At 41.8% G+C, this 27,302-nt stretch overlaps 1 protein-coding gene across 1 annotated transcript in view; it reads left to right on the top strand.

Annotated features, from left to right (window-relative positions):
• Positions 1-27,302, top strand: part of LOC133974241 (receptor-type tyrosine-protein phosphatase gamma-like) — a 121,236-nt gene that overhangs the window by 31,610 nt on the left and 62,324 nt on the right. Inside the window, exon 3 of the mRNA XM_062412146.1 lies at positions 9,928-10,076. Coding sequence (XP_062268130.1) covers positions 9,928-10,076 — 149 coding nt within the window. The remainder of the gene's footprint in view (positions 1-9,927; positions 10,077-27,302) is intronic.

Below are 27,302 nucleotides of genomic sequence, written 5' to 3'. Positions count from 1 at the left end.
CCGTGGAATAATATGCATGCTTATCAAAGCTAAGGGGTAAATATGAAATCAGACATGAGTGTAATATAAAATGCGAGAGCCAGCCCTGAGGCTAGTGTGGCAGGAAATACAGATTATTGTGCAGGCTTTATGAGCTCTGCAGAATTGTGGTTAAAAATAAATAGAATGTTGTAAGCTGTGACAAAGGCGGGATAATATTAAATGTCAGGGGGAGTAAAGTATACTGTAAATGATGAGAAGGAGGAGAGCAGCGGTAAACTTGAGATGGATTGATTTGGATCTTGACGTTCTCAAGTTCTTTGTTTTAGCAACAGTCACTTCCACCTGCACTCAGTATCCTGTATAATGGGAAAGAGCCATTGCCAGGATATATGCTGAGCCCAATTTTAGCCCCACTACAGGAAAGGGTTGAAATACAGCAAATCAAAACATTTTAAGTAATCTTTAAAACACTTTATATTGCAGCTTGACATAATTTGCAACAAGACCTTGATTATACATAACCATATATCTAGCACGCTTTCTACAATTTCTACCGAATCTTTGATACAGACCGTAGCAATATCTAATTGGAACAACCTCACACATTATTGAATCCAACAAAGATTAAATATGGGAGAAATCCTGTTTATCTGGACCACTGTAACGCACAGGGAAGGCAAAGTGTAACATATTCTAATGAAACAGGCTGTCAAGTCCTCCGCACATGCTGCTCAGCAGCACAAACAGCGATCATCACTAGTTGTTGTTGTGGCCTCTTTCACATTCTGTCTCTCAAAATTCTTTCGATCTGCTCTCAGGACGGGATGGCAGCAATGTCTTATTTATATGATACATGATAACACCAGCAGTATGTATTGTACATGTTATAGTATTTTTGAGTAACATACATCAATAACGACATCAGTTTCGTTGATTAAATTGTTTTTTTTAAAAGACATACATGTATGTCTCCTCAATAGAAGACATTTAATTATAATAATAAATCTGTTTCTGACTTTAACCTCATAGTTAGTGATTCATTTGTTGTCTGTTTTAAAAAGAAATTATGCTAATATCAGATTTACAGTACAACATTACCAAACCATCCCTACTGCCAAATGGATAATATCACATCCGATATCTGTCTCCACACTGATAAACATGCACTTCATCCTCTTTGAATCATGAATATCATCAGCAAATTTAGTAGAACTGAACTGTATACTTCTTACCATCATATTTTACTTACTGAAATTGACTAAGAAATATTACTTGGTATGTCATAATATGGGCAGCCTTGTTAACTTTATATAAACCTTCCACAGCCTATTTTTGGTATTTATTATTTACAAATTTGGAGGGCACAAATATGTTCATACTCAATATATAATGATAATAATATTACGTATAATACTACGTATTTTAGAGTTTGTCTCAGAACTTGTGGTTAGGTCCAGTGAAAAATCCTGGGATTTATACAACAAAGTGCACTATGTGAGCTTGTATCAATCTCAACCTGTTGACTTCACTGCTGTTAATAAATTGAGTGCTTTATTCAGTCCAAAAAACACAGTGAAACATAATTGAACCCAATACAGTGATTACGCTTCCACCACAACATTACTTGGAAAACAATTTACTTGTACATGAGTGTGATTTAGGAGACTGGGTTAAAGCAGCTCATCCGTCAGCTCAGAAAACCCAACGCCTGCACTGCTCATCTGTCCTTTATACCTTCTGTCTTGCAAAGCTGCCTCATAGATTCTCTTTTAATGAACGTGGCAGCAGTTAAGTCACAGTTGCTGTTCACCTCTGGTGTGTTTTTGTGGAGGGTTTTACATTGCCCCTTGATGTGTCAGTTTCCCAGCCGGGAGTGGCGTGTACTAGCTTGGGGGTCCCCTATCCCCACAACATCTTTCGCAGTCAATTTTGAATATGTCAAGTGTTCTGTTAAAATTCCCCATAATGCCTGCTGTTTAATTCTTGCATTTAATGGGGCCATTTGTTGCTGCAGAGGGAGCATTAATTAGACAGTTATCCACTCAGGCAAATGGCAACTAACTTTCAAAACAGCTAACCAGAGAAAACAGCGTGGCATATTAAAAAACGTGGCTCCTGCAGCTGTTTATGAGTTCCTGGGGTTCAAGTCATATGATGTCAGACAGCTGATTTGCATTCTGGTTGTACACGAGTGTGAAGGCTTTACTAATGGAAATACAATAATTAGATGCATCAGTGCTGGGATTCAAGAATACACGTATGCAACATATGCTGTGTTAACTCTCACATCTATGTTTAGCTTTTACTTAGCACATTGAGACTAATTCTATAACATTATTGACCAGACTCTGAGGACTTTGATTCTTAATTTTTTTTTTTTTTTTAAAGCCACTCTTTACAGGAACAGAAGTACTTAAGTGTAAAACTTTGCTAGTGGCCCCTTAAGGCTGTGATTATCATCTCACCTTACACACTGATGATGTTGCTGCTGTTAAAGCTTCGTTATTGAGTCTGGTAGAGTAGGGTACAGCTCTTCACATAGTTCTTTCATTATCAAATGATTGTGAAAAGGTTTGTTCTCACACTGATTACATTTGACCTACTACTGTTAAGCTTTGGCTGCACATTTATGCATGCAACACTGATGCAGGCAAAAGCAGCAGTGGTGCTCAGCAGCTCATGCACATTGCCAAGACACAAACAGTTGGATTTAATCCAAGTTTTTTCTTCGCATGCTTTCCTTGTCAATGTTACCTGCCACCAACATGGCTCATTACTTGTTATTGGGTTGCAATTCCATTTGCACGTATGGCGTGTATATTCATCTGCAATTTGGAGTTTATTCCACAGAGTAAATAGAAAAAACTTAAATGACATAACACATTGTGGAAATTCACTCATATACTGATGTAATCATTATCAATAGCACACCACTTTTAAACTCACCTCCTTAATCTTAAAAAAGAGCAGAACTGCAGTCAATGGTTATATGAATTGTGGCTCTAGTAAATAACTAATATTATTTCTGTGTGTGAAGCTTTGTCCTTGTCAGTGTGTCTGAATTCGTTCAAACTCATTCCACATGATTTCACTTGTGGAAGGCAGTATTACGATAGATTCAAGACCCATTCAGTCTTGGAAAACTGAAAAGGTAATATTGAGACATAGAGAGAAGAACTTACACTAATAACCCAAATTGAGCTAAGTTCACTGAATCACCTTTGGTAGGCCTCTGCATCAGATTTCACAACCATATCCTGACACACATTTGACCATGCTGCAGACTTTTTCCTCCCTCACCTACTTGTGTGAGTTGGCATTCTCTCCACTCTGACTTAGTACTCTGAGTAGCAGGAGCAAGTGCCTCTCTGTTGAACAGAGCTTCACATTTGTCTCATGTCTCTAAGAAGAAAAACCTGCTAGCTTGTTTTCTTTTCAGCTCAAAGTTAACTGTTGAATCTATGGTTAAAATCAATTAATGACAGGCAATTGGCTTGTTCTGTAATACCCAAGTAGCCTTTTCATTGGTTTGTTCATAAATAGCTTATTGAGTAACAACATGTATTTGTCATTAACAAATCAAAGTTTACAGTAATATCACAGTGAGTTGGCACAGATATGAATTCAGTTGTAAGAGACACAGGTTTGAGGCTATGTCCACGTTGATTCAGCTAAATCATGGATCCACGCCATCTTGTTTCTGGAAATTGTCCACATTTAAAGGCCCCAAAAAAGAATCTTTCCTTTCCACTGGGCATGAGTGGTGTACAGATGAGAAGCTTAAAAGCTAACCATAGAAAAAAAGCAATGAAGAAACAGTACCGTTTTTGGTTATAGCAAGAAAATTATGAAAGGCCATTCACTGATATAGTATCATTTTTACAAATCTCTGTTTCACACTTCTCATCTCATCTCATTTTCATCCGCTTATCCGGGGTCGGGTCGCGGGGGGAGCAGCTCAAGCAGGGGGCCCCAGACTTCCCTTTCCCGGGCCACATTGACCAACTCTGACGGGGGGATCCCGAGGCGTTCCCAGGCCAGTGTTGAGATATAATCTCTCCACCTAGTCCTGGGTCTTCCCCGAGGTCTCCTCCCCACTGGACGTGCCTGAAACACCTCCCAAGGAAGGCGCCCAGTGGGCATCCTTACCAGATGCCCGAACCACCTCAGCTGACTCCTTTCTAAGTAAAGGAGCAGCGGCTCTAATCCGAGTTCCTCACGGATGGCTGAGCTTCTCACCCTATCCCTAAGGGAGACGCCAGCCACCCTTCTGAGAAAACTCATCTCGGCCGCTTGTACCCGTGATCTCGTCCTTTCGGTCATCACCCAGCCCTCATGACCATAGGTGAGGATAGGAACGAAGATCGACTGGTAGATCGAGAGCTTTGCCTTGCGGCTCAGCTCTCTTTTCGTTACAACGGTGCGGTAAAGCGAACGCAATACCGCCCCCGCTGCTCCGATTCTCCGGCCAATCTCACGCTCCATAGTACCCTCACTCGCGAACAAGACCCCAAGGTACTTGAACTCCTTCACTTGGGCTAAGGACTCATTTCATACCCGGAGTCAGCAATCCATCGGTTTCCTGCTAAGAGTCATGGCCTCAGATTTAGCGGTGCTGATCCTCATCCCAGCCGCTTCACACTCGGCCGCAAGCCGATCCAGTGAGTGCTGAAGGTCACAGGCCGATGATCCAATGAGGACCACGTCATCTGCAAAAAGCAGTGACGAGATCCTCAGACCACCGAACTGCAACCCCTCCCCACCACGACTACGCCTCGATATCCTGTCCATGTATATCACAAACAGGATTGGTGACAAGGCGCAGCCCTGGCGGAGACCAGCATCCACTGAGAACGAAACTGACTGGCTGCCGAGGACGCGAACACAGCTCTCGCTTTGGGAGTACAGGGATTGGATGGCCCTGAGGATAGACCCCCTTACCCCATACTCCCGCAGCACCTCCCACAGTTTCTCTCGGGGGACCCGGTCATACGCCTTCTCCAGATCCACAAAACACATGTAGACCGGATGGGCATACTCCCAGGCCCCCTCCAGGATCCTTGCGAGAGTGAAGAGCTGGTCCGTAGTTCCACGTCCGGGGCGAAAACTGCATTGTTCCTCTTCAATCTGAGGTTCGACGATCGACCGAACCCTCCTTTCCAGCACCTTGGAGTAGACTTTACCAGGGAGGCTGAGAAGTGTGATGCCCCGGTAATTGGCACACACTCTCTGGTCCCCCTTTTTGAACAGGGGAACCACCACCCCGGTTTGCCACTCCTTTGGCACTGTACCCGACTCCCACGCGATGTTGAATAGGCGTGTCAACCATGACAGCCCCTCAACACCCAGAGCCTTTAGCATTTCTGGCCGGATCTCATCAATCCCTTAGGGCCTTGCCACTGCGGAGATGTTTGACCACCTCAGTGACCTCCACCAGGGAAATTGACGATGAAACACCATCAACCTCGAGCTCTGCCTCCAACATAGAGGGCGTGTTATTCGGATTCAGGAGTTCCTCAAAGTGTTCCTTCCAACGTCCGACAACCTCCTCAGTTGAGGTCAACAGAGTCCCATCCTTACTGTACACAGCTTGGATGGTTCCCCGTTTCCCCCTCCTGAGGTGCCGGATAGTCTTCCAGAAACACTTTGGTGCCGACCGAAAGTCCTTCTCCATGGCCTCTCCGAACTTCTGCCACACCCGCTGCTTAGCCTCCGGCACGGCAGCAGCTGCAGCCCTTCGGGCCTGTCACCCCTGCAACCGAGTCAGGAGTCCTCCAGGATATCATATCCCGGAAGGCCTCCTTCTTCAATCGGACGGCTTCCCTGACCACCGGTGTCCACCACGGTGTCCGAGGGTTACCGCCCCTTGAGGAGCCTAAGACCCTGAGGCTACAGCTAGCCGCCGCAGCTTCAGCAATGGAGGCTTTGAACACCGCCCACTCCGGCTCAATGCCCCCAACCTCCACAGGAATGCCAGAAAAACTCCGCCGGAGGTGTGAGTTGAAGATACCTAGGACGGGGGCCTCCTCCAGGCGTTCCCAGTTCACCCGCACTACTCGTTTGGGCTTACCAGGTCTATCCGGAAATTTCCCCCACTCCCTGATCCAACTCACAACCAGACCTCTCCTTGAACCGTCACCTTATCGTGGTGGAGAGGTTTGCGTGTCCCTGTGAACCTGAGGGCTGTGTTGTCTGGAGCCTTGTGCTCCTGGTAGGGTCTCTCATGGCAGAGTGGTCTCAGGTGAGGGGCCAGACTAAGAATGGTTCAAAAACCCTCAATGAATATCGACACAAGAGGAGATGGGACCCAGCCCGGAGGAAGCCCGGGGCCCCCGTCTGGAGCTATGCCCAGACGGAGGGCTCGATGGCGAGCGTCTGGTGGCCGGGTTTGCCACGGAGCCCGGTCGGGCATAGCCCGAACAAACTACGTGGCACCCCCCCTCTCTTCATCTCATGGGCCCACCACCTGTGGGAAGACCCGTTGGGGTCGGGTGCGCAGCCACATGGGTGGCAGCGAAGGTCAGGGGTCTCGACGGAACAGACCCGGGCGGCAGAAGCTGGCTCTGGGGACGTGGAACGTCACCTCGCTGTGGGGAAAGGAACCGGAGCTTGTGAGGGAGGTGGAGCGCTATCAGTTAGATCTGGTGGGGCTTACCTCCACGCACAGTCTCAGCTCTGGTACCGTACTCCTGGATAAGGGTTGGACTTTATTCTTCTCCGGAGTTGCCAAGGGCGTGAGGCGCCGGGCGGGTGTGGGGATACTCATAAATCCCCGGCTGAGCGCCGCGGTGTTGGAGTTTACCCCGGTAGACGAGAGGGTCGCCTCCCTGCGCCTAAGGGTTGTAGGGGGGAAAACTCTGACTGTTGTTTGTGCGTATGCACCAAACAGCAGTTCAGAGTACTCGGCCTTCTTGGAGACCCTGAATGGAGTCCTGTATGGGGCTCCAGTAGGGGACTCCGTACTTCTGCTGGGTGACTTCAACGCCCACGTGGGCAACGATGGAGACACCTGGAGAGGCGTGGTGGGGAGGAACGGCCTCCCTGATCTGAACCCGAGCGGTCGTTTGTTATTGGACTTCTGTGCTAGCCATGGATTATCCATAACAAACACCATGTTCGAACATAAGGGTGCTCATAAGTGTACCTGGTACCAGAGTACCCTAGGCCGAAGATCAATGATCGATTTTGTGATTGTGTCATCTGATCTGAGGCCGCATGTTTTGGACACTCGGGTAAAGAGAGGGGCGGAACTGTCAACCGACCACCATCTGTTTCACACTTCAACCTTTTAAATCTGCAACACGCTCCGGACACAGAGAACAATACTGCTGTTTTAAATTATCCTTGTGGTATTTTGACCAAAATATGTTACAGACATTTCATTAAGACCCCAAGGAACCATATCAATTGCGGTAAAATGGGCATGATATGTCCCCTTCAAAGCGAGCCACGGAGGCGGCATCAAGCTGCTGGCGACCGGCACCGGTTTGTGCAGCTCTGGGTGTGTGGAGCAAATCCGTACGGGCCACAAAAGTTATAAGGCGCAGCTCTCTCCCCCCCTCCTCCTCCTCCACTTCGAAGCCCGGGCATCGCAGGAGAGGCTGTCCGCTGAGCGAGCGCCCAAGCACGAGTACAATGCAGCCGGACACCGGGGGGGTCCTGGAACACGTTCCGGTGCTATTTATTAATAAAGCTCCCCACAAACAGCTGTCTTCTATTTATACCTGCTGCTTCAACTGGGGCGACACACACACACAGAAGCTACAACTCGGGTTAGCCTCCGAGAGCATTGTTCCTCCACACTGGACCCGAAATGGGATCTCTCCCCCCACCTCCCAGTCCGATGCTTCCCGGGTGGGGTGCCACATATCCCTGCAATACTGCTGTAAACACGTGCACAAGCAACCATTCCAGAAAGTGCTCCAACTTTAAACACAAACTAGCAGCAAGCGTTAGCTCGCTGCTGCAACCCGTAAACCATCTAAGTGCCGCAGCAGCAGAGACACTGTCCCCTCACCGACATGTCCACCAGCAGCGAGCTGCTGACGTTGAACCAGCAGCCGGAGGAGAGCACCAAGCGAGCCCGAGCACCGCGACAGATACCCGAGCTGAGGAGGGGGCTGTGTTTTTGGGACGGTAGACATGCCAGTTACCCAAATCAACGTGTAGAAGCACTATATAAGTGGAATTTTCATATTATGTCCCCTTTAACCTTAAAATTCTCTAAGATAGCGGCTCAAGTAAGAAAAAAGGCACTTCTCATAATTATTGTTTTTAAAATCTAGTTGTACATCTCTGACTCACTTACCAATTTATTTTGCTATCCTCACACTAACACAATTGATAAATACTCAACAGAGATAATTTAACACAGAGACAATAGTCTTCCTTAGTATTCACAAGTTTTATCACAAGAGCAGCAACAACAAAGGAAACTATGCCACAATGTGCATGTTTTCTATTCTACTTTAGTTTCTGGTAAATATTTAGAATAACACACAATAACTGCTGGTGACAAGGACTTAGTTCAGTGTACCTACTGTTGCCCCCTTTCAATTTTGAGGGCTGTCTGGAGCATGTATTGATAAAGATCTATCAGCAAACAACAACCTTTTCGAATTAATAGATAATAAATGAGGAGCCTACAATCAAAATGATGCAGTTACTGTTTAAATCAGGACACTACAGGCAAAACATTGTTTTTTTCATGAATTGGTCAATTTTGCGGTTTTGGTCTATTTTGTTTCCATGTGCATTCTAATGGAAAGAAATAACTTCAATCGGTACACATTTAGACTGCTTTTTTTTTACTTCCCTCTGTCTGTCTGCATTTGCAAGGGCCAATCCCTTTAAACTGTCCATCAACTTTCATCAAAGTACATTATTAACATAGTAGCTATAATAACTGACACATGGCCATACACTGAGTCTGTTATTTCTAGAGGGTTCTCCCAGTTAATGAGGGAGTTTTTTCTCTCCACAGTCGCCAAAGTGCTGCTCATTGTGGGAACTTTAGGGTTTTCACTACAAACTTAAGGTCTCAACCTTATTATTCTAAGATTTGGCTCTTAAATTGAACTGAACAGAACTGTGTTCATGTTTAGATGAGTACTGTACAAATAAAGTTATAATTATTATTATTATTATTATGATTGTTATTATCATTGTTTTTATTAGTATTATTATTTTAATCTGTTAATGTAAAGTGCTTTGAGATAGTGTGTCATGATTTGGTGCTATGCAAATCAAGTTCAATTGATCATTAGAAAAATTTTTATAATGTTCATGAACCTTTCTGATTGAGCTATGACATAATCATATATGTAAAGTGGGCCTGCTTCATCAGGTCTATGTAACAATCCATGAGTTTTTGACAATGCTTTGATAAAATGATGAACAAGGTCACTCTCCTCAATCCAGATCTCCCTTTAGAGATGGCCCAGTACTATCTGATGAAGTATGAAATCGAGGCAGATGGACTGATTAATATCTTCTCATAGCCACTTGAGAATGTGAAAATATTGCCCCTTCTCAATTTCCCCTATATTTAAGCAATATGTGATGGAATAACAAAGGAGGCTGCAAGGGCAATTTGAAGAGGCTGAAGAGGAAAATTTAGCTCGACAAATTAGCCCCTCATTTGAGAACTTGCCTCAGAGGCTAATGGAAAATGACTGAAATTGTCTTTTGTAAGCATGTTTTACTCAGAGCAAATTTAGAAGATAAACACGTATCTACCTTTAGCACATCCTCTGAATACATCCTTTTGTCTGTCTCCTCAGACCTAAAAGAGATATCACACAGTGCATGTGTCCTCATGCACAAGTTTTGAGAGTGTTTCCGGCAATCTTTGAAATTTGCCAACACACACCAATTTTGTGATGTATGACCACTCACCCAATTTTCCCTGTCTCTTTTTCCTTTGTTCCTCTGTCTTTTCTCCAGTGGCAATTATGCTGAAGGATGAATACTTTGTTCGGGGAGCAGGCCTACCAGGGAGATTTAAGGCAGAAAAAGTGGAGTTTCATTGGGGTCCCAGCAACGGATCTGATGGCTCTGAACACAGCATCAACAGCCGACGGTATCCTGTGGAGGCAAGTTCATTCTACCTAACCATGGCATATCCAGGAATGAGCCTTATCTGAAAGCATAAAGGGATGTTTCTTAAGGATGTAGATTTTGTTTTGATACCTCTTGTTCATTACTGGAACAGAACCAGGCTGTCAAATCAAATAAATGATTTTGTATCGCTAAAAAGATGAGGGCAGTGCTAACTAGCTGAAGGCCTACTGAGACTCGGTGGTCTTGCCTGCCTGAAATAAGCTTTAAAAACACAATTCACTGACTGGAGCATCTCATGTAGAGGCTCAGACACTTACAAGAGCACCAAGCAGAGGATGACACATGACATATCCATTTAATAGCCTGTATGTGTGTACCCAACGTACGTTCATGTACACAGAGTAATTTATTCAGCTCACTTCTGGCTGTATTTGCAGTAGCCACTTTCTCTGATCTTCACAACTCAACTGTATTGCAACCCTTTCAGAGAACACAAAGGGAAGGGAAGGCTACGCTAATTAAACATTTTCTGAAGTCCAAGATTCTGGTGCTAGTGCTACATCAAGTGCCAATGGATATTAGATAATCGTGATGGTGATGTCTAGGAGGTCAGCAAAAGAAAAACATTCACAGGTTGCTTAATCCAATGATTTATGAATAGTTTGGTTTGTGAAAGCCATGAACTCTTTCACTTGGTTTTGGCATGACAGGACTTTTAGTATCCAGCCTCAGCTTTTCCAGACCAAAGTCAGTGGTGTGTTACACCAAGTTTATAAATGAGTAGGGTGTGTATGTTTGAGTGTGTTATTTGCAGCTGTCAGTCTCTTGAAAACTGAAATGTCAGCCATCTCTCTGTTTGGATCTCTCCTGGACTGCCTCCTCTTTGCCATAGCTGGCCAAACAGATGTATATGTATTGTTTGACATTTGGCAGATCAGCACGCTGACAGATCAGCTTGATATTGTAATCTCCTCCTTCCGCTCCAAAGACTTTTTTACCAACAAAACCTTTTCACAAAGTAATATATTGGTGGCTTTGTGTCAGTGACTGAGATAGCTCAGTGTAGAAATTATGCATTTATCCTCTATTTGATTTAGAAATATTGCTTACGTGTCCACAGGTGAGGAATTCAGAGATTCTGCTGAAAACACAAAAGCTCTTATGTGAATGTATGACCAAGCATTCTCTGTGGTATTTTAAAATTGCCAATTTATGATATGCAATCAAAATTGATTTAGTTGAGAGAGGGCAGCAAGGAAAAGTTTCCTTGTGGCACTTTTATAAAAGTTTCAGTGAAAATCCAGCCGACTTTCTCATATTGACTTGATCTGTTGGATACACGCACACACACCAAAACAAACACACCCTGACAGTATTGGCAGCCTGATTTGGTGCAGACTTTGTTACAAATGTGTTCATTTAAATTCCAGATATACTTGTTATGAACAGGGTTTGTGTTTTATTAAAAAGGACATTTTATTATACTTTCAAATATTAAAGCATTATTTTTAGATTATTCAACATGTTACTTTAATCTAAATTCTGTGATTCAGACAGTGTGGACAAGTGAGCTGACAGCAGAGTCGCATATTTCACAAACAAGGATCAAACTCTTATATTAGAAATATAGGCACACACCCATCATCAAGACTAAAAGAGACACTGTCACTGCTGCTAAATGCAGCAAGGACGGCTAGTAAAAAGTCTCTGATTGTGTGATGTGTAAGTTACGGAGGCCTCCAGTGAAATAATGGAAAAAATATATATTATGTGACGATGACACACCTATAAGTTGTGGGAACAAGATATGAATCTGTTCTTCACTCAGCTCCATGGGATCCTTTAACAAAATTGGTTGCTCCACAAGATCCTCTAAGAACGCTGATGTCATGTTTCAAAGGAATTGATTGGTCAGTAGGTGGAGCTTTTATACTGCTTGATCTTTTATCTCCCACTTAACCTGCTCTGGAGCAGTTTAGCCGTTCAGTATAAGCTACCATGGTGATTTACCCCAATAAGAAGTGAACAAGCTTATTAAGTAAACCTGAAGTTACCCTGATAATTGAAAATCCTGCTTCGCAGTACAGGACTCCGATGTTTGAATTTATCTTACTGCTTGCTTGTAATGCAAAGGAAAGTATATATAGTAACAAATCTGGGATAGAATTGATCATAATCGATAACTGTACACTAATAGGTCACATGGACCCAGGGGAGGCTGCATTTAGCGCCCTAGGCAACCGTCTATCGCCCATGCCTAGAGGGCGGCACAAGAGGCTGATTTACCGTGACGTGATACATGCAATGTTAACCAATGCAGTAACATCACACCATCATCCTCTGTCACGAAAAGCTGTCCGCTGTCCGGCAGCGATGGAGCGATTTAGATTTCCCCACTGTTCTCCTGGAGTTTCAATCTCCTTGATTTTTGCCCACACATGATGCAATTTCCCGATCTTTAATTATGTACTTATTCCACATTTGTGGCACCAATCTGAAATCTCGCCTAGGGCTCCAACAGTGCCAGGGCCAGCCCTGCACGGACCTATATCACATCTGTTTTCCTGTTGAACTGATGAACAAAACACTGTGGTCAGTTGTGCTTGTCTGAGATGGATGTATTAATTTACTCAAAGTTGAAACTGTCGGTGGAGCAAGAAAATATAAATACTTTTAGAGATAACAAATCAATGATGTACAGGGAGGTGGTTCTTATTCTGTCAGCTTTATGATTTCAGTGGGATACATTGTGAGTAAAACATTTTTGTTTTCTGAATAGGTTTATACTGAGAATGGCAAATGCATAGCGTGCATTAATTCACACAGTTCACACAGTAATCAAATCTGGCCAATTCTAATACATTTTATCATATATTTCACCACGGTCACAGAAAATGTTCAGAAATATTTCGTATCCATAATGTGATTGTTGTCATGGACCCGATACCTTTACCACATGTGTGTTGCATGTGCACTGACAAGGGGGAATTGCATTTATCAGAATGTAAAGCTCTCAGATGCTGCTCCAAACAGCCACATCAGCAATGAGATAGGGACACAGGCTTTGATTGCAGTCCAGCGCCCAGTTCAATATTATTACCTGCTGCTACATTGCAGAGTGTTATCTCTGAAGGGAGAGGATGGAAAACTGATATATGGACACACATGCATTTAATCACTAACACACGTACACATAGTTTGCACACATTCAAAAAGGGTGTGCACCTTAAACAAGCATTATCACAATAAGGGATATGTCTCTACTTAGAGCTTTGATATCCAGACATATTTACGACTTCAGTTTTATCTTCAGAGGTTTGGGGATTTTCTCTGCTGAGATGTTGTTTAGTATCAACTGACCTCAACAAGATCTGTGGATTATTCTAAGTAACCTAGCACACCGTTTCTGGATAAGTTCTCAAATGAAGCTCAGCATTAGTTCAATGGGGAATAATTTGGAAATCTGCTAACTGCAGTAAAATCGCATTTCATCAATTACGTTGTTGCTGTCAACCTTTAAATCTGTGACCCCCTGGCTCCCTGTGGTTTCAGTAATTTGCTGGTCGAGCACTGCAGAGTGCACATTCAGACCTTCAACATTCCCTGCATCCCATTACAACCACCATTGTGTATAAACAAATATTGAGTGGGGTTTTTTTCTTTTAAAAGGAAAACTGTAAATTAACGTGAAGATTCCTTTCTTTCAAATATAAGTACTCATAAGATTTTGAAAATAAATACTTACAGGTGAGAGCTAGAGTCAATATTATGAATAGTTCATAGAAAAAAATCACTTAACAGCTGTAGAGAGCTTCAAGCAAATCCTCACATTTACTGTAAAAGGCTGAAAACATTGTTGGTATTTAATCCCTAAAATTGCATTTAACCTTTTTTTGGCTCTCTTGACAAATCTCTCCCTAAAATATATTTAAATGGTCAGTTAATTCAAGCAATTTTTTGTTGCACATTAATCCACAACGATGGTGTATTTTAAAGTCTAGACTTATCAAGGATGCAGGAATCCAGAATAAAGAAACTGATGCTTGTGTCTGTCACCACAGAACATAAACGATTATAAATGTGCAAGCGTTAGTCTGGTGGTTATGTGCTCCAGCAATTCTAACAATATTTAGTGTTGGGCTGTCACACATATGTAGATGAATAGACACTGACCGCAGATGACTTTTAAATGCAGTCAAATTATTTTATTAAATGTTTTTAAAAACTCCTTATTTTATTGTATTGTATGTGTCTCTATATACAGAATCAAAACATGACATGTGCACTGAGTGGATTTATCTCGGGCCTTGTTATTATTGCAGTTCTCTTCTATAAAATTGAAAACTGTAGCATGAAGTCTTGTGTATCATTTGACAAATATTTTTCAAAATTTGTCCTGGAAGATTTATTTTTGGAAAGATTTGAATTTGCACTCAACATAAAATAAAGTTATGTGCTCTCATTTATGAATCACCAGGACGAAAGAGATCAATAGAAAATGCCTTATGTAGAATATGCTGAATAGTGAATCTAAATGTACAATGAAGACATACTTACTTGTCTCCCTGTAATCATCTTTCATCATTATGGGCTGCTGCTGCTGTATAATCAAAACTTCATCACATTTGTCAACTTTGTCCAGTTGTGGTTCAATATTTCTCTCCCTTTTCAACTGATTTTTGTGTGATGTGGATATGGGTTTCCCAGGTGATACGAAGGCAATAGTTGATATTCTTACTGTTGATGAACTCATGACAGACAAAGGCAAGTCATATATTGAGACTTATCAAACGGTTGGGCTGAGAGCTTCACACTGAGTTAGTAAACCAAGCATATTGCTTCACATTTGTTTAGTTGCTACTGGTTAATGTCTCTCCTTGAATTTGTACAGTACACTGTGTGTAGTGTGGATATTGATATGGCTTTATGAGAGCCCTGCATAAATATTCTATGTATGGGACACAGTTAATCACTACTCATGTAGAGAACATGTCCCTCCAGTGAGTTACGACAAAGATAATGCTGTACATATTCATATTACTTATTTAGCTATGCTGATGGCATGGCTTGGTGGAGTCATACAATGTTAGATGGATTATTTCTTCTACAAGCACTGATGGCTCCCAGAGGATGACTGTATTGATCCTCTAGGGCTTTCAGTGTGTTGTCAGTTGTGGTTTTTGGATTTTGTGCTTAAGTTTCAGTTAGCACCCTCAACTTCTCAAAATGTCGGTTCCGGCCAATGTTAAGGTTCATGACCCAAACTCTGCAGCACAAATGACTGCCCCATCAGCTAAACGTAGTGTTTGCTGACTTATTAAATTAGAGGTAATGTAAATTAGAGTTCATCCTCAAAGGTTTTGCATATCTTTTGGAGTTATAAAATGTTTGAAGAAAGCTCCTGCATTGTTAGAAATCAATGTGTGATGGTTGATTGATTCTGACTATATTTCCTTCCAACCTGCCCCTAAGAATCTTGTACATCTTGTGTCGTCACAGTGTGGTTTACGGGTCTTGTTTCCCGAACAAAAATACTAAATCTTCTCTGGTAATAATAAAGTAATCTGAAATAGGTTTCCTGAAAATCCACTCCTGCACCCACATACCATTTGAGAAGCCTTGTTAATTACCCTTTTTCTTTCCTTTCTCCTATCTCTATTTTCACCCATGATTACTCTGCTGCTATTCCAGAATTTGTCTTTGATTATCCCTTGTTTCTCATATGTTCCCTTTCCCTTCCCCCTCCCTTTGCTTCCCTACTCTTTGCTTTCCATCCTATCCTTTTTCATTTCCTTTGCTTTCCCCTCTGCCACGTACCTCTCAGCAGCTCACTGTGTAGCAGTGGGCGTTGTTGAGGAGCGCTTATTCTGAGTTCTCCACATGAATGATGTATGATTTACAAGCCTTGCCATTTAGTAATTGTAGTCTAATAGGGCCCGTGAATGGCATGATGAAGTAGGGACCTGCTGCTCCGTACCTGCTGTTTTAAACGCTAATGCCGTGGTTAATATGCCAAGCACAGCACTGCCAGGCAGCACAGTGCACGTCTTATGCTGGAGTGTGTCACCCTGCAGCTCCTGCATGTGGGTATGCACACCCCTGTGCACTGTACACTCTCATTACATGGTTTTTCCAAATTCAAACATGTATAAGTGCCCCCACACATATTCTCAATGAGGAGTCTGTGTGGTCGACTCTGAATTGTTAAATCGGGCCCAAGGTCAAATAACAGAGGCAAAACAAATTTACACACACTGTTTGCAGAGTAGTGGACGAAATAGACCTCCAGAAATCTAGTTTATCATTAATACTAGTGTATTATGCCGGTTGTTTCGTGAATGCACACTAAACTTACCTGTGATGCACATTCACATCAGAACAATTGCACATTGAAATCCACTTAAAAAGTACAAGCTTTCATAGGCACATTCTGGGGACCCAGTGCAGGTCCTTGCAACAGGCCTGCGATGTGGAAGCTAGTTTAAATGTAAACATGTTTGGGATTGTGTTAGCATAATTAACAGTCTGAGCTGCTCTGCTGTTTAACTTCATTTATTCAGTCTGACTATATTTCTAAAAAATAAAATAAGTTGCCCACCGTGTGTGTGCTGCATATTCCTCAATCAGTCAATGCTAACATTTGATATTATATAAAATGTCATAATGATGTCATCCTGATGTTATGTAACATATAATGACAAATAGTTGGTTAATATAAATAAGCTGCATAGTGAGTCACTGATGTTAACGGTTGCAAAATGCATTACTACAATATGATGTTGTTTTCTGACTTCATGGCGATGTGATGATTATATCATTCCTACCGTATGATCAAACATCATTTTTAGATCAATAGACACACCTGGACATTTTTCATTATTGAATTCTTCAGGACATAACTAATCATACTATATTATATGACAAATCAATATAAGCTTTAGATGGATGTAAAGGATTTAGTTTTATTTTGGAGAAGTGGTGCAATGTAGCAAAGAGAATCTTGAAAGCAACCAGTTTTACTGAGTATGTAACTTTAAATATGTGCTTAAATCTCCAGCTGTATATTAACAACCGTTGAACTCCAGCAATATTACCTCAATTCAGTCAGATGTCGTTTGAAACCTTTATTGCAGCAGTAGAACATAGTTATCGTCTAGGCTCCGACTTCAAATCCCCAGATATAATTACATTAGTATAATGGGAAGTGATATTTTTAACCCCCCTGTCTGAGCCTTCAGGTGGACGCTGGGGGAGTTGAGGGGCTGAATCAACAGGCAGCAATATTTACGCAGGGCAGCAGAGGCACTGACAAGCAAAAGGATAGAAGGGACATTTTGCAGTTTAAATACCCCGCCGAATTTGGAGGCAGCAGTAGATATATGGTCAAACAATTTAAACTGGGATCTACACCACAATAAAACTTTGTAAAAGGTGAATACTATCGGAAGCCACCACGTCAAATTGTTACAATTCATACAACAAAACTGTAAAAACTGTTATTCAGAGAATAGAATGTACATTCTGAACAGGAGTAAAGGTATTCAAAACCATCTTTATTTAAGTATTCTAAGAAATCTTTCTCAGCTACTGCATATATACCTACTGACATTATGGTTACGGTAAAACCAACTTCATTGAACAAAAAAAACAAGATCCATCAGCAGGACATCTGTGGCAGCCAGTGTTGTACTATCTGGTTCTATTCCAGCATGAAAATGAAATCAATCATGAAATCTGGAACCCTCCACCTGCATTATATCAGAGACCTGGTCTATACCTCCCACCATGGTACCTCACCTGTCCAAGAGGAGCGAAAGTTGAAAGAAAGATGGAGGGGGAAGGGCTGAATGTGTGTGTGGCTTCAGAACTTGCTCTGCCAGCTTTTACCCACCTGCCTAGATAAGAAAGGCACTGTAAATTAACACGCGATAGGGGGGCTGAGAGCACAGGCACTGTGTGTGTGTGTGTGTGTGTGTGTGTGTGTGTGTGTGTGTGTGTGTGTGTGAGATAGGGGGGCTTTGTGCACTCGTTCACACATGCACACACACACATTTCCCGTCTTTGCTTTGCTGCAGGTATCACAGATAAAGATGTGTCATTGATGAATGGGATTTTATTTCCCATCAACCTTTGCTGCGTGGGAAATGGAAAGCACATCCTGGCCCCTAAATCATCAGATGAATAATGATAACACTGGGTAGCAGTTTTCATTTCTCCGCACTATTTTCTGCAAAGCTCAGTATGCAAACAGTTTGTTTCTCCCAGCGCATTTGGTGCGTGCAGGTGTGTTTGTGTGTGTGTGTGTGTGTGTGCGCGTATTCCAAACTGAAGGTAAAAATGAATGCTGATCTTCCACAAACTGGGGTGTAGCTGTTTAAGCTCTTGTTTGTGCCTTGTTTAATCAGACCTGAGGGGATAGAGTTCCAAATTCACAACCAACACAGAGGCCAAATTTCAAAGAGGCAAACAGCGTCCACCCCACTCTTACTCACGATATGAGAAATACAACACCTTTCTGACGGAGAATAATAAGGCAGTTTAATTCATGCTTCTCTATTTTTGGTACCATTTTTTTCCTTAATTGTTTCTGGCAGTCATTTCCTGACTGTGAATTATGAGATAAACAGTATTGGAGTCAGTGTGCGCAGCACAAACACTATCATTCATTTGGACTTGTAACCTGGCACTGTAAAATTTGATTTGGCTTATATTTGTCAAACAATCAAAAACACCTTGGCAAGCTGGCAGTGACTAAGATGTTTACAGCTGTCATGACCATGCCACACAAGGCGTTCATTAGCAGGCAGACGGCCATTCCAAGCCTTGTGATGCAACACATACCTGTTACCAAACACTGGCTCCACACTGGCCCCAGTCTGGAGCTAATATCAACAATGGCACTTTTACATTGATAATCCTCCTTCGAGTAGCATTTCGGCAATCCCAGGCCTGTGCCTGAAAGAAATGTTAACACTCAGATTTGCCTTTTGGAGTTTTCTTGTTAACAAGCCAAAGTTCTCTTTGGGGGATTTTTTTTGTATCCTTGACGTCCAATCAACACGTTGAGCACATTTCTGTGCTTGTACCACATTTGCAAAGCTGTTTTTGCCTCGTATTAACTAGTTTGCAGTCCTTTCCTTGAATGTTCCAGGTAATACAGAATATCTTGGCCCACTCTTGGGAAGACTTCTTATGTTCATCAGCTACATAGAAAAGGCGGAATATCAGCAGCTTCTGTCCTTCATTATTGTTTCCAGCTGGATTCCACTTCGCAGCCAGACACAGGATAAGTGTAGAAAAATTAAAAACTTGATGCATATTAAACTCCTCTTAAGGTCACAGTTATGCATGTTCGTGCAAATGAAGCACATACCGTTATTGTATTACTCTACCATTACAATTACAGTGAAAAGCTGAGTTGATTAAAAAGCACAAATAGTATTAAAATTAATTGATGACAGGCTTTAGTTTTTAATCTCGAGACAAACAGCGTTTCCTGACACATTTCTGAGCAGGAGAGGTGTAGGACATTATAATAGAATTTGTGTGCCTATAAGCAATGTCTATATGTGTGCAAACACCTTCGTCCGTGAAACGAGAGGTGAGCTGTCAGCTATCTGTGTTGATGCAGTAGCATGACAGGCGGAAAGAAAACTGTCAGTGCTGTTATACAGACAGACAGAGCTGATGAAAAACACCATTCACTCTCTTCTCCTGTTGCTCCCTACGGGAGGAAGGAAATCAGTCTAACTGGATGTTGCAGTCGAACATGTGGAGGTGTTCCGTACACAACCACATTATGTAGATGGAGGATGTTTTCCTGTGTTGTTGATCTTATTAGTAATGCTACCTTATCCTTGGGAGTTTTCCCTCTGTTATTTTTACATCCAGCTTTTCAGCCTTTTTTTCTCATTTATTGTCTTTTCTTTCTCGTTCTCCCTCTAAATCTTGCACTCTCGCTCTTAGCCAGCTACATTCCATTAGACCATCAAAGATAAATGATTACTGCCAGGCTGCACTTCCTCGTTTTTAAAATGTATATATATATATATATATATATATTTTTTTTAATTTTTTTTTATTTATGATTTGTCTTCCCTCCAGATAGGGAACTCACTCCATCCCTAAAATGATGTTGTATTTCCTGGGACCTGTCCTTAAAGACACAAAAAACATTCTTCATTCTTTAAAAGCCCAATGCTACCTAGAGGGCATATCGATGCTGTCCCAGTTGCCGAGCTTGTTTTTACCCTTTTTAATAATCTGGCTTGCTGATGGGGTCAGTCCCTTACCACCTTTTTTGATTATTTTTCTTAATTTAGTTTCTTCTTTTTTGTTTTATGTTTTCTGTTTTGGGTAAAAGCAATATTCCCACCCTACTCCTCCCAAACCCAATTGCTTATAAGAAAAAGTAACACTGTTGAAATTGAAAAAGCCACAGCTGACTCTCAGGGCTATTTCTCACGTAATGCATTTCAATTGGGTTTTTCAGATAGATTGCACGAGGCCACTGCATGCTCTAAACATATCTCATAACCCAGACTGTACAGCCCTGTGCCCGCATCTCCAATCTGTTTTGTCAAGCCATGGCAGCGAGGGAGATGAAAGGAAGCGAGTGTGTTGCATCAGTGACCGGCAACACTACGTCGTATGACCTTCTTTGATGGACGGCCTTTCTCCTGCTCTGAGGTGGCCAGGGAATTCAAAAACCCATAGCGTGGCGAGAGAGAGAGAGAGGGAGAAAGAGAGGCAGCATCAAACCTTGCTCTTGATGTACTGGCTTTCTTCTCTCAGCAAGGATGTGCAATCCATGTGGAGCATTCTGTTGTCTGTTTTCACACCAAGCCTTGCTTATGTCACCTCGGATCTGTCACTCCCTCAGGGGGGATCATGGGCTGCCATGCCCGGTCTCATCGCACACTCAGCACTGTAGTGGCAGCGTTTCCACCCAGTCCCCCAGTCCCCCCCTGCTTTACATTTCCATCCTAAGGCAACAGAGCCTTCCCAGGAGACACTTCAAGGTGGATGGAAAGAATGATAGGAGTTCTCAGAGATTTCTGTCAGGACACATGTTTCTGAATTGTTGTCCTGTGCTTGGAATCAGAGGATAAATGATGTCTGCATCAGACACATTTGATGCTCTCTCTCATCATTGACTGCTGAGCCTGCAACATATTTCATTAGTATGCCTTCAGAAACTATCATATCAATTCCATGCATGTCCAAAGTAAAAGCTGATAAAATTAAACACTGCAATATAAGACAAAGTGTATCATATTAAAATCACAATCATGATGTTAGCTTCCATTTTTAATTAAAGTTAGTCAGTAGGGATATTGACATTTTGTAATTAAACTTTCCGTGGGTCTTTTGATTTGAAGATCTCTACATTTGAAGGCTGTAACTATTTGTGATTGAGCGATAAGCTGATTAACAGAAATGTTTCTTTTTTTTCTTCACATGCCATATCATTATAAACAGATCCTTATATCTTGGGGAAAAAAAGCTAAATCATATCAGTATCGAGGGAAGCCACTTGGATGCAGATTTTATTATTAAGCCCTGCTATGTTAGCAATAAATGTGAGCCGATGTGTCCCTGTATAAAAAAACAACGCACGTTTGGATTTTATTATGGGGTCCATTATTTTTCAATAATGCAACCTTAGAATGCATTGTTTTTGCTGAACAACAGTGTGTTTTTGATTTATTTATAAGATTACCGATAAGTATCGACTAGTTTTGACTGTTTCCACAATTTAAATCTTTAATGCAAATCAGCCAGCCAATCGTTGTCAAAAATTCATTAGGTTCTTTTCAGTGAAATATATATGTGAAACAAAAACACAGTACAGCCAAAACTGCAGAAAATCTCTACATAAACTTCTCATTGCTCATTGCGCTATTTTTCTTTGAATGTATTAGGACATCAGATAGTTGTAGGTCTAGCTCTACTTGCTGTCCAATGATTGCGTAAATTGCTTTTGATTTTCTCTTGTGTATGTGTGTGTGTCAGCGTGCATGTGTGATAGTCACAGCGTTGATTGTAATACATAGGGATAATAGCTCCTCCTAGTGTCAAGCGTTATGATGTTAGCAATCTGAAACTCTGCTATCACCATTTAGACATCTAGCATTAAAGCTGAATTATCTTAAAGCCTCTCTTGTTAAACTTCTGATATTAAATTGGCTGAGAACTGGCAATAAAATATTCTTTATCTCCAGAGATGTCCCCATTACTTAATGAGAAAGGGGAAAATGCTGACTCCACTCTGGTGGAAATATTGCCTTTACTTTGATAGGAAATGAAGGAAAATGTATCTTTCCTTTGGAGAGTGTATTGTATACTTTCTGTTTTGGTGAGTAGAATTGCTTATCTTAGCTGGATCTACTCTATCGGTAGAAAAGTTGAGTTTCCTTGTGAGGTAATGTTTCCTTGAATGGAACAAAATTGTTGAAAAAATAACCAACTGAAATGAAATTCAAGTGGACTAACAGAACGCGATAATGGATTTACTCCTGGTTGTCGAACAGCCAATGTGTTCCTCCTGTAAGGGTCTTAGAGGGGTCATTGAAGTTTGCTCATCCAGTGTTTCATAGACCAGATGACCATGCCTGGTCATGTTAGGGTTACTGCGGGAGAATGAGATATTAAGGCCATCGACATGAGCCATCAAATAGCCTCCTCATGTTATTGGAGTTGAAGCTATGTCCATATTCTCGGCATGAAGTGAGGTGCTTCACGTTGGGGACCTCAGAATTTCTTCTGTGATCTTTGCAGATTGTGTGGTTTTGTTGGCTTAATCAAACCACATAATCTGCTGGAAAGCAAAGATTTGTATGTACCAGTAAATCTACATTCCACCTTTAATCTATGGCCACGTGCTTTGGGTATTGACAGAAAGACTCAGATTGTGGACACAAGCCACTGAACTTACTTTCCTGTGTAGCTTGGCTCACACCAAGTTACCGTGGTCAGACACCCAGAGGGAGCTCAGAGTGGAGCCACGGCTAGATTGTTTCAAAAGGAGCCAGTTGAAACAGCTGTCTGAGCAACTTGGATTGGAGCTTTTCTTGGCATAACTGGATACACTGGTGAAGACACAGTGTTTGAGAGAGCATAAATCCCATCTTCTGCACCTCTTCACTTCGTACATAAGCGTGACAAAAGTAGGGATTAACCTGTGTTTAGTGGATGGACAAGATTAATTTACAGTATAGTCAGGGTTGCATATCTGACCTGAGCTCCACCCAGACTTTCCATAATTTACTTATGATTCCATTAACCAACCACTTAATGGTGAAAGTTGCCTGAGGGCTGGAGCCAATCCCAGCTGACACCGCATGGTGGGAAAGGGGCAGGCTACACCCTGGACAGGTAGCCACTCCATCACAGGGCTGAAACTCGGACAAAGACACTCACATACACTTTGAAACACATTGATTTGTGATATAAGGTTGCCGAAAAACTGTATGTCTCTGGTCTGTGGGATAAGCAGAGAGACAACAAACTCCGCCCAGATACTTTTTGCTGTGAGGCGGCACTGTTTACCATTGCACTGCCGCTCCACCCAGGGTTTCATCTTCTGTATCCAAATTTAGCATTGTTTATCTCTAATAACTGCAAAAATGGCAATGAGCACTAAACTCACAAACGGCAAAACCATAGGTGACATGTCGTTTTTCTGTAAAGTGAATTGATTGTCGAACCATGTAGGTATTTGTGTTCTGTGCCACTGTCTAGGCAGAGACAGACAATTTGTAAACTATAAATGTTCTGGGCCACAGGGTGGACTTTATGTGAGTGATCTTCCTCATCACCTTCAGTCTTTCTATCTTTAACCTCTGGGCTCATACTGTAAGAGTGAGGACTGTCACTTAGTGTTTGAGCAATTTCTGTCTCAGCTTTTTCAACCACAGGATTAATACCATTGACCAGTGTGATGAAAACTTTACACTTGACACATGAGAGGTAGCCTGTTATGTAGTTATAAATCCATGGTGTCAGATCAGAAATACTGTAGACAGTAGTGGAAACTTTGTTTTCACAGTTTGTTGCCACTTCTCCTCAACAGTGTAACTAATATGGTTCATATTAATGAGCTCTGGTCCTCTTATCTCTCTGTGTCACTGTGAGTGAGTGGGGGCGGACACATACATACACTCACACAGACACACACACACATTTTCACTTGCTCCTGGTTTCAATCGCTGCTGGTATTTAACGTGATGGCCTATACGATAATGATTTTGACAGGAGTGAACGCCTCTCATGTTCATCATTTGTTAACTTATTTGTTCAGTTCAGCGTTCACAATAAAATATGGATGTGTTCATGCGCAACACTGTGTGTGTGTATGTGTGTATCACTGAGGAGAGCTGTTCACAGTGATAGATAACAGGATCTTCTAACATCATAGAATGAATGTGTGTACATTTGGTTTCCAGGTGAGTTGTTAGCTTTAAATCAGCTTGTTGTTCCCTCTCTCAGAAACCACTTAGAACATCTATAATAATGATGCATTAAGGTGTCAGCAGTGCAGGCTGCCTGATTCATCACGGCAGCCTGTTCAGGTTGAGAGTCTGTCTCCTGTGCTTACCTGCAACTATATTCATTTTTCATTGAGTACATTACAAAGTATCACATCTGTGTTTGATGATGATCTCAGACACACACATGTACACCTAACTAAATGTAATATAGTGTAAGTTATAAGATGTCCCATGATGTTTTGACCGATATACGTCATTTGTATGTACTGTATATACGGGTTAAAATACTTTGATCTATCCAGATTATTTTTCACATCACAAAGCTCACTGTATATAACATACAATGACAAAATGTAAAAAAAAAGAGTTTTCTACATGGTTATCATAGCAGCCTCATTGATTGACTCACAGGGCCGTACACTGCTTGTCTCTTTAGAATTGAAGTTAATTGAAGTTAAATTATTCACATTGATGCAATTATAATGATGCAGCTAAATAACTCCCAGTCGAATTGTTCTTAAAAGAAATATAAGCAACATTATTGCATCGGTGTAGTAGAACAAAAGCATGACTGCAGCATCAACATTGAAGAAGAACACTATATGATATGAAGCATGATTACCTTTTCTTCCCTTTACACGTCTTTACATTTACTTTAAACCTGGGAGGGCAGAGCATACATTTGGATTTTTAACAAAGCGTTCACCTAACCATGGGCCTTACTCAGCTAAGATAACAGTTGCAGCTTTGTGTATAGCTGGTCTCAGAATGGATTGGAGATGATGTATTTTGGCCTGATGTGAACATTCAAAAGTGGAGAAGTGGACCTTGGTTGCCCTGTATGTGACAGGAGGCTTCCCCTCTCCTCTCCAAAGTGTTTTCCTGAGCAGGGAATAAACAAGGTGTTTGGTGATGAGATGACTTGCCTCCGGGCTCAACAGCATCTCTCCCACTCAGGCTTTTGAACTCCAGGAAAGGAGAGGTGCTGTTACAGGCCCCCTAAGGCTGATCGCTGAGAGGAGACATACTTACTATGGTGCCAGATTGAAATATTGATATGCAGAGTTCACAATTCAAAGATAAACATCAGTGCAAAGTAGTGACTCCAAACATTACAATATATGGTGGAGTTCATTATAGAAAGAGTCGATTAAAGACTCAAGCCACATAAATGTCTGCCTTGAGCTGGATTAATGAGCAGTTCAGCAGAGTGACTGGACTTTTTTAGTAATTTGGCGGATCTGCTGCCACATTGTTGTGTCATGTTGTGATAAAGCTGACATATGGTACATATGGGAGACATGGCAACAACAAACGTCTTCTTGTTCAGAGTTCAGATCTCTTATATCGGAAACACTTGGACAGGCTGCACAAATCAGGTGACACATTAGGAGTAAAGACAGTAGGTGCTGGGCTTCTCCTCTAGGATGTTATATAAGCTCTCTCCTTAGAACAACCGAAAGAAATCACAGGCGCATAAGTGGTAAAGAGTCATGAGATATTTGGATGGAATGGCGTCAAAACACGTTAGTTGGTACAATGACATTCTACTGCAGGGGGACTCAGCAGTTGATAGAAGGGCCCAGAGGGGCTCACACCACACTTCTCACACAGCTTTAAAAGTCACAGATGGCTGCTTGAAACGTTGTCGTTTCTCTATTTGGTGTCATCACTATCCAACTTCACTATGTGAAAAAGACAAATACTGGTGTGTATAAACCGATTCAAATTTTTGGAGCTGCTGTCTCACTGCCACATTCCCAAGCACAGTTCTCCACTTTGATTATAATTAATTCCAGTCTGGGACAATGTGATGTTCCAGTCAAGTCGTCTCTGCTATAAACCCACCAAACAGACTCTATATCAGGCTGCTTGACAGGGTGTTTACTCCACAAATAGATCAAAAAGCGATGCACGGGGTCTTTATGCGAGGATTAGCAAGCTGGAGAAACTACAACACGAGTGATATTGACAGTGTTGATCTTGGCCAAGAAAAAGCTCCCGAAACTGCTTTTGGCAGGAATGTGTTCACCAGAAATCATGTAAACGCATGTGCATATGAACACAGTTTCTGTGTACATGCACATAGATACAGACACAATAATGTATTCCTCATTCTCACACAGTGCACACACATTAATTATGTGTCACCATGTCAACCGCCAGTGCCTGACTGTTTGACCAGTCTGTGCGTCTCATTGGTTTTCAATGAGCAGTGGCACATACTACTTGGTTGTTTTTTCAACACAAATAGCAAAGTGACAATTTACATTGCGTTGATCAACATCTCGATGGACAACTGTGTTTACAGAAATTCACCAAATATGGGAATTGTTCATTTAGTTAATGAGGATTATAGGGAGTTAGGTTTGCTATTATAAAATGCCATTCCAAGGCCCAAAGCTGCAATAAATATATCCTTCTAACCAAAGTTTAAAATAATGATAACGAGTATCCACTGTCTAATAAACATCATTCTGTGCCTCCATTATTTTCACAACCTATTTAAACACTGTAATTTTGCCATGCTTTCCTAACTTACCACATGGTTGTCTTTGCAACCAAATGGGATGATTTAAGGCTTCATCTTGTGTTTACTGCCAACAGAAATTGCCTCTGATACAAGACGACTGGCTGTCTGTGGTCACCAGATCCATGACTCAAATAAAATCATGTATTTTATCTCCACTTCTTTGGAAGGTAGTCCCAATTTGGAGCCATTTAAGGAAAAAAATATTTTTAAACAGGGGCTCGTGTCTGAATGGA

Source organism: Platichthys flesus, chromosome 2 (assembly GCF_949316205.1).
Source record: "Platichthys flesus chromosome 2, fPlaFle2.1, whole genome shotgun sequence".
NCBI classification, from domain to species: Eukaryota; Metazoa; Chordata; class Actinopteri; order Pleuronectiformes; family Pleuronectidae; genus Platichthys; species Platichthys flesus.
Note: the sequence above shows the minus strand (reverse complement) of the source record. Positions and strands in the feature narration are given on the sequence as shown.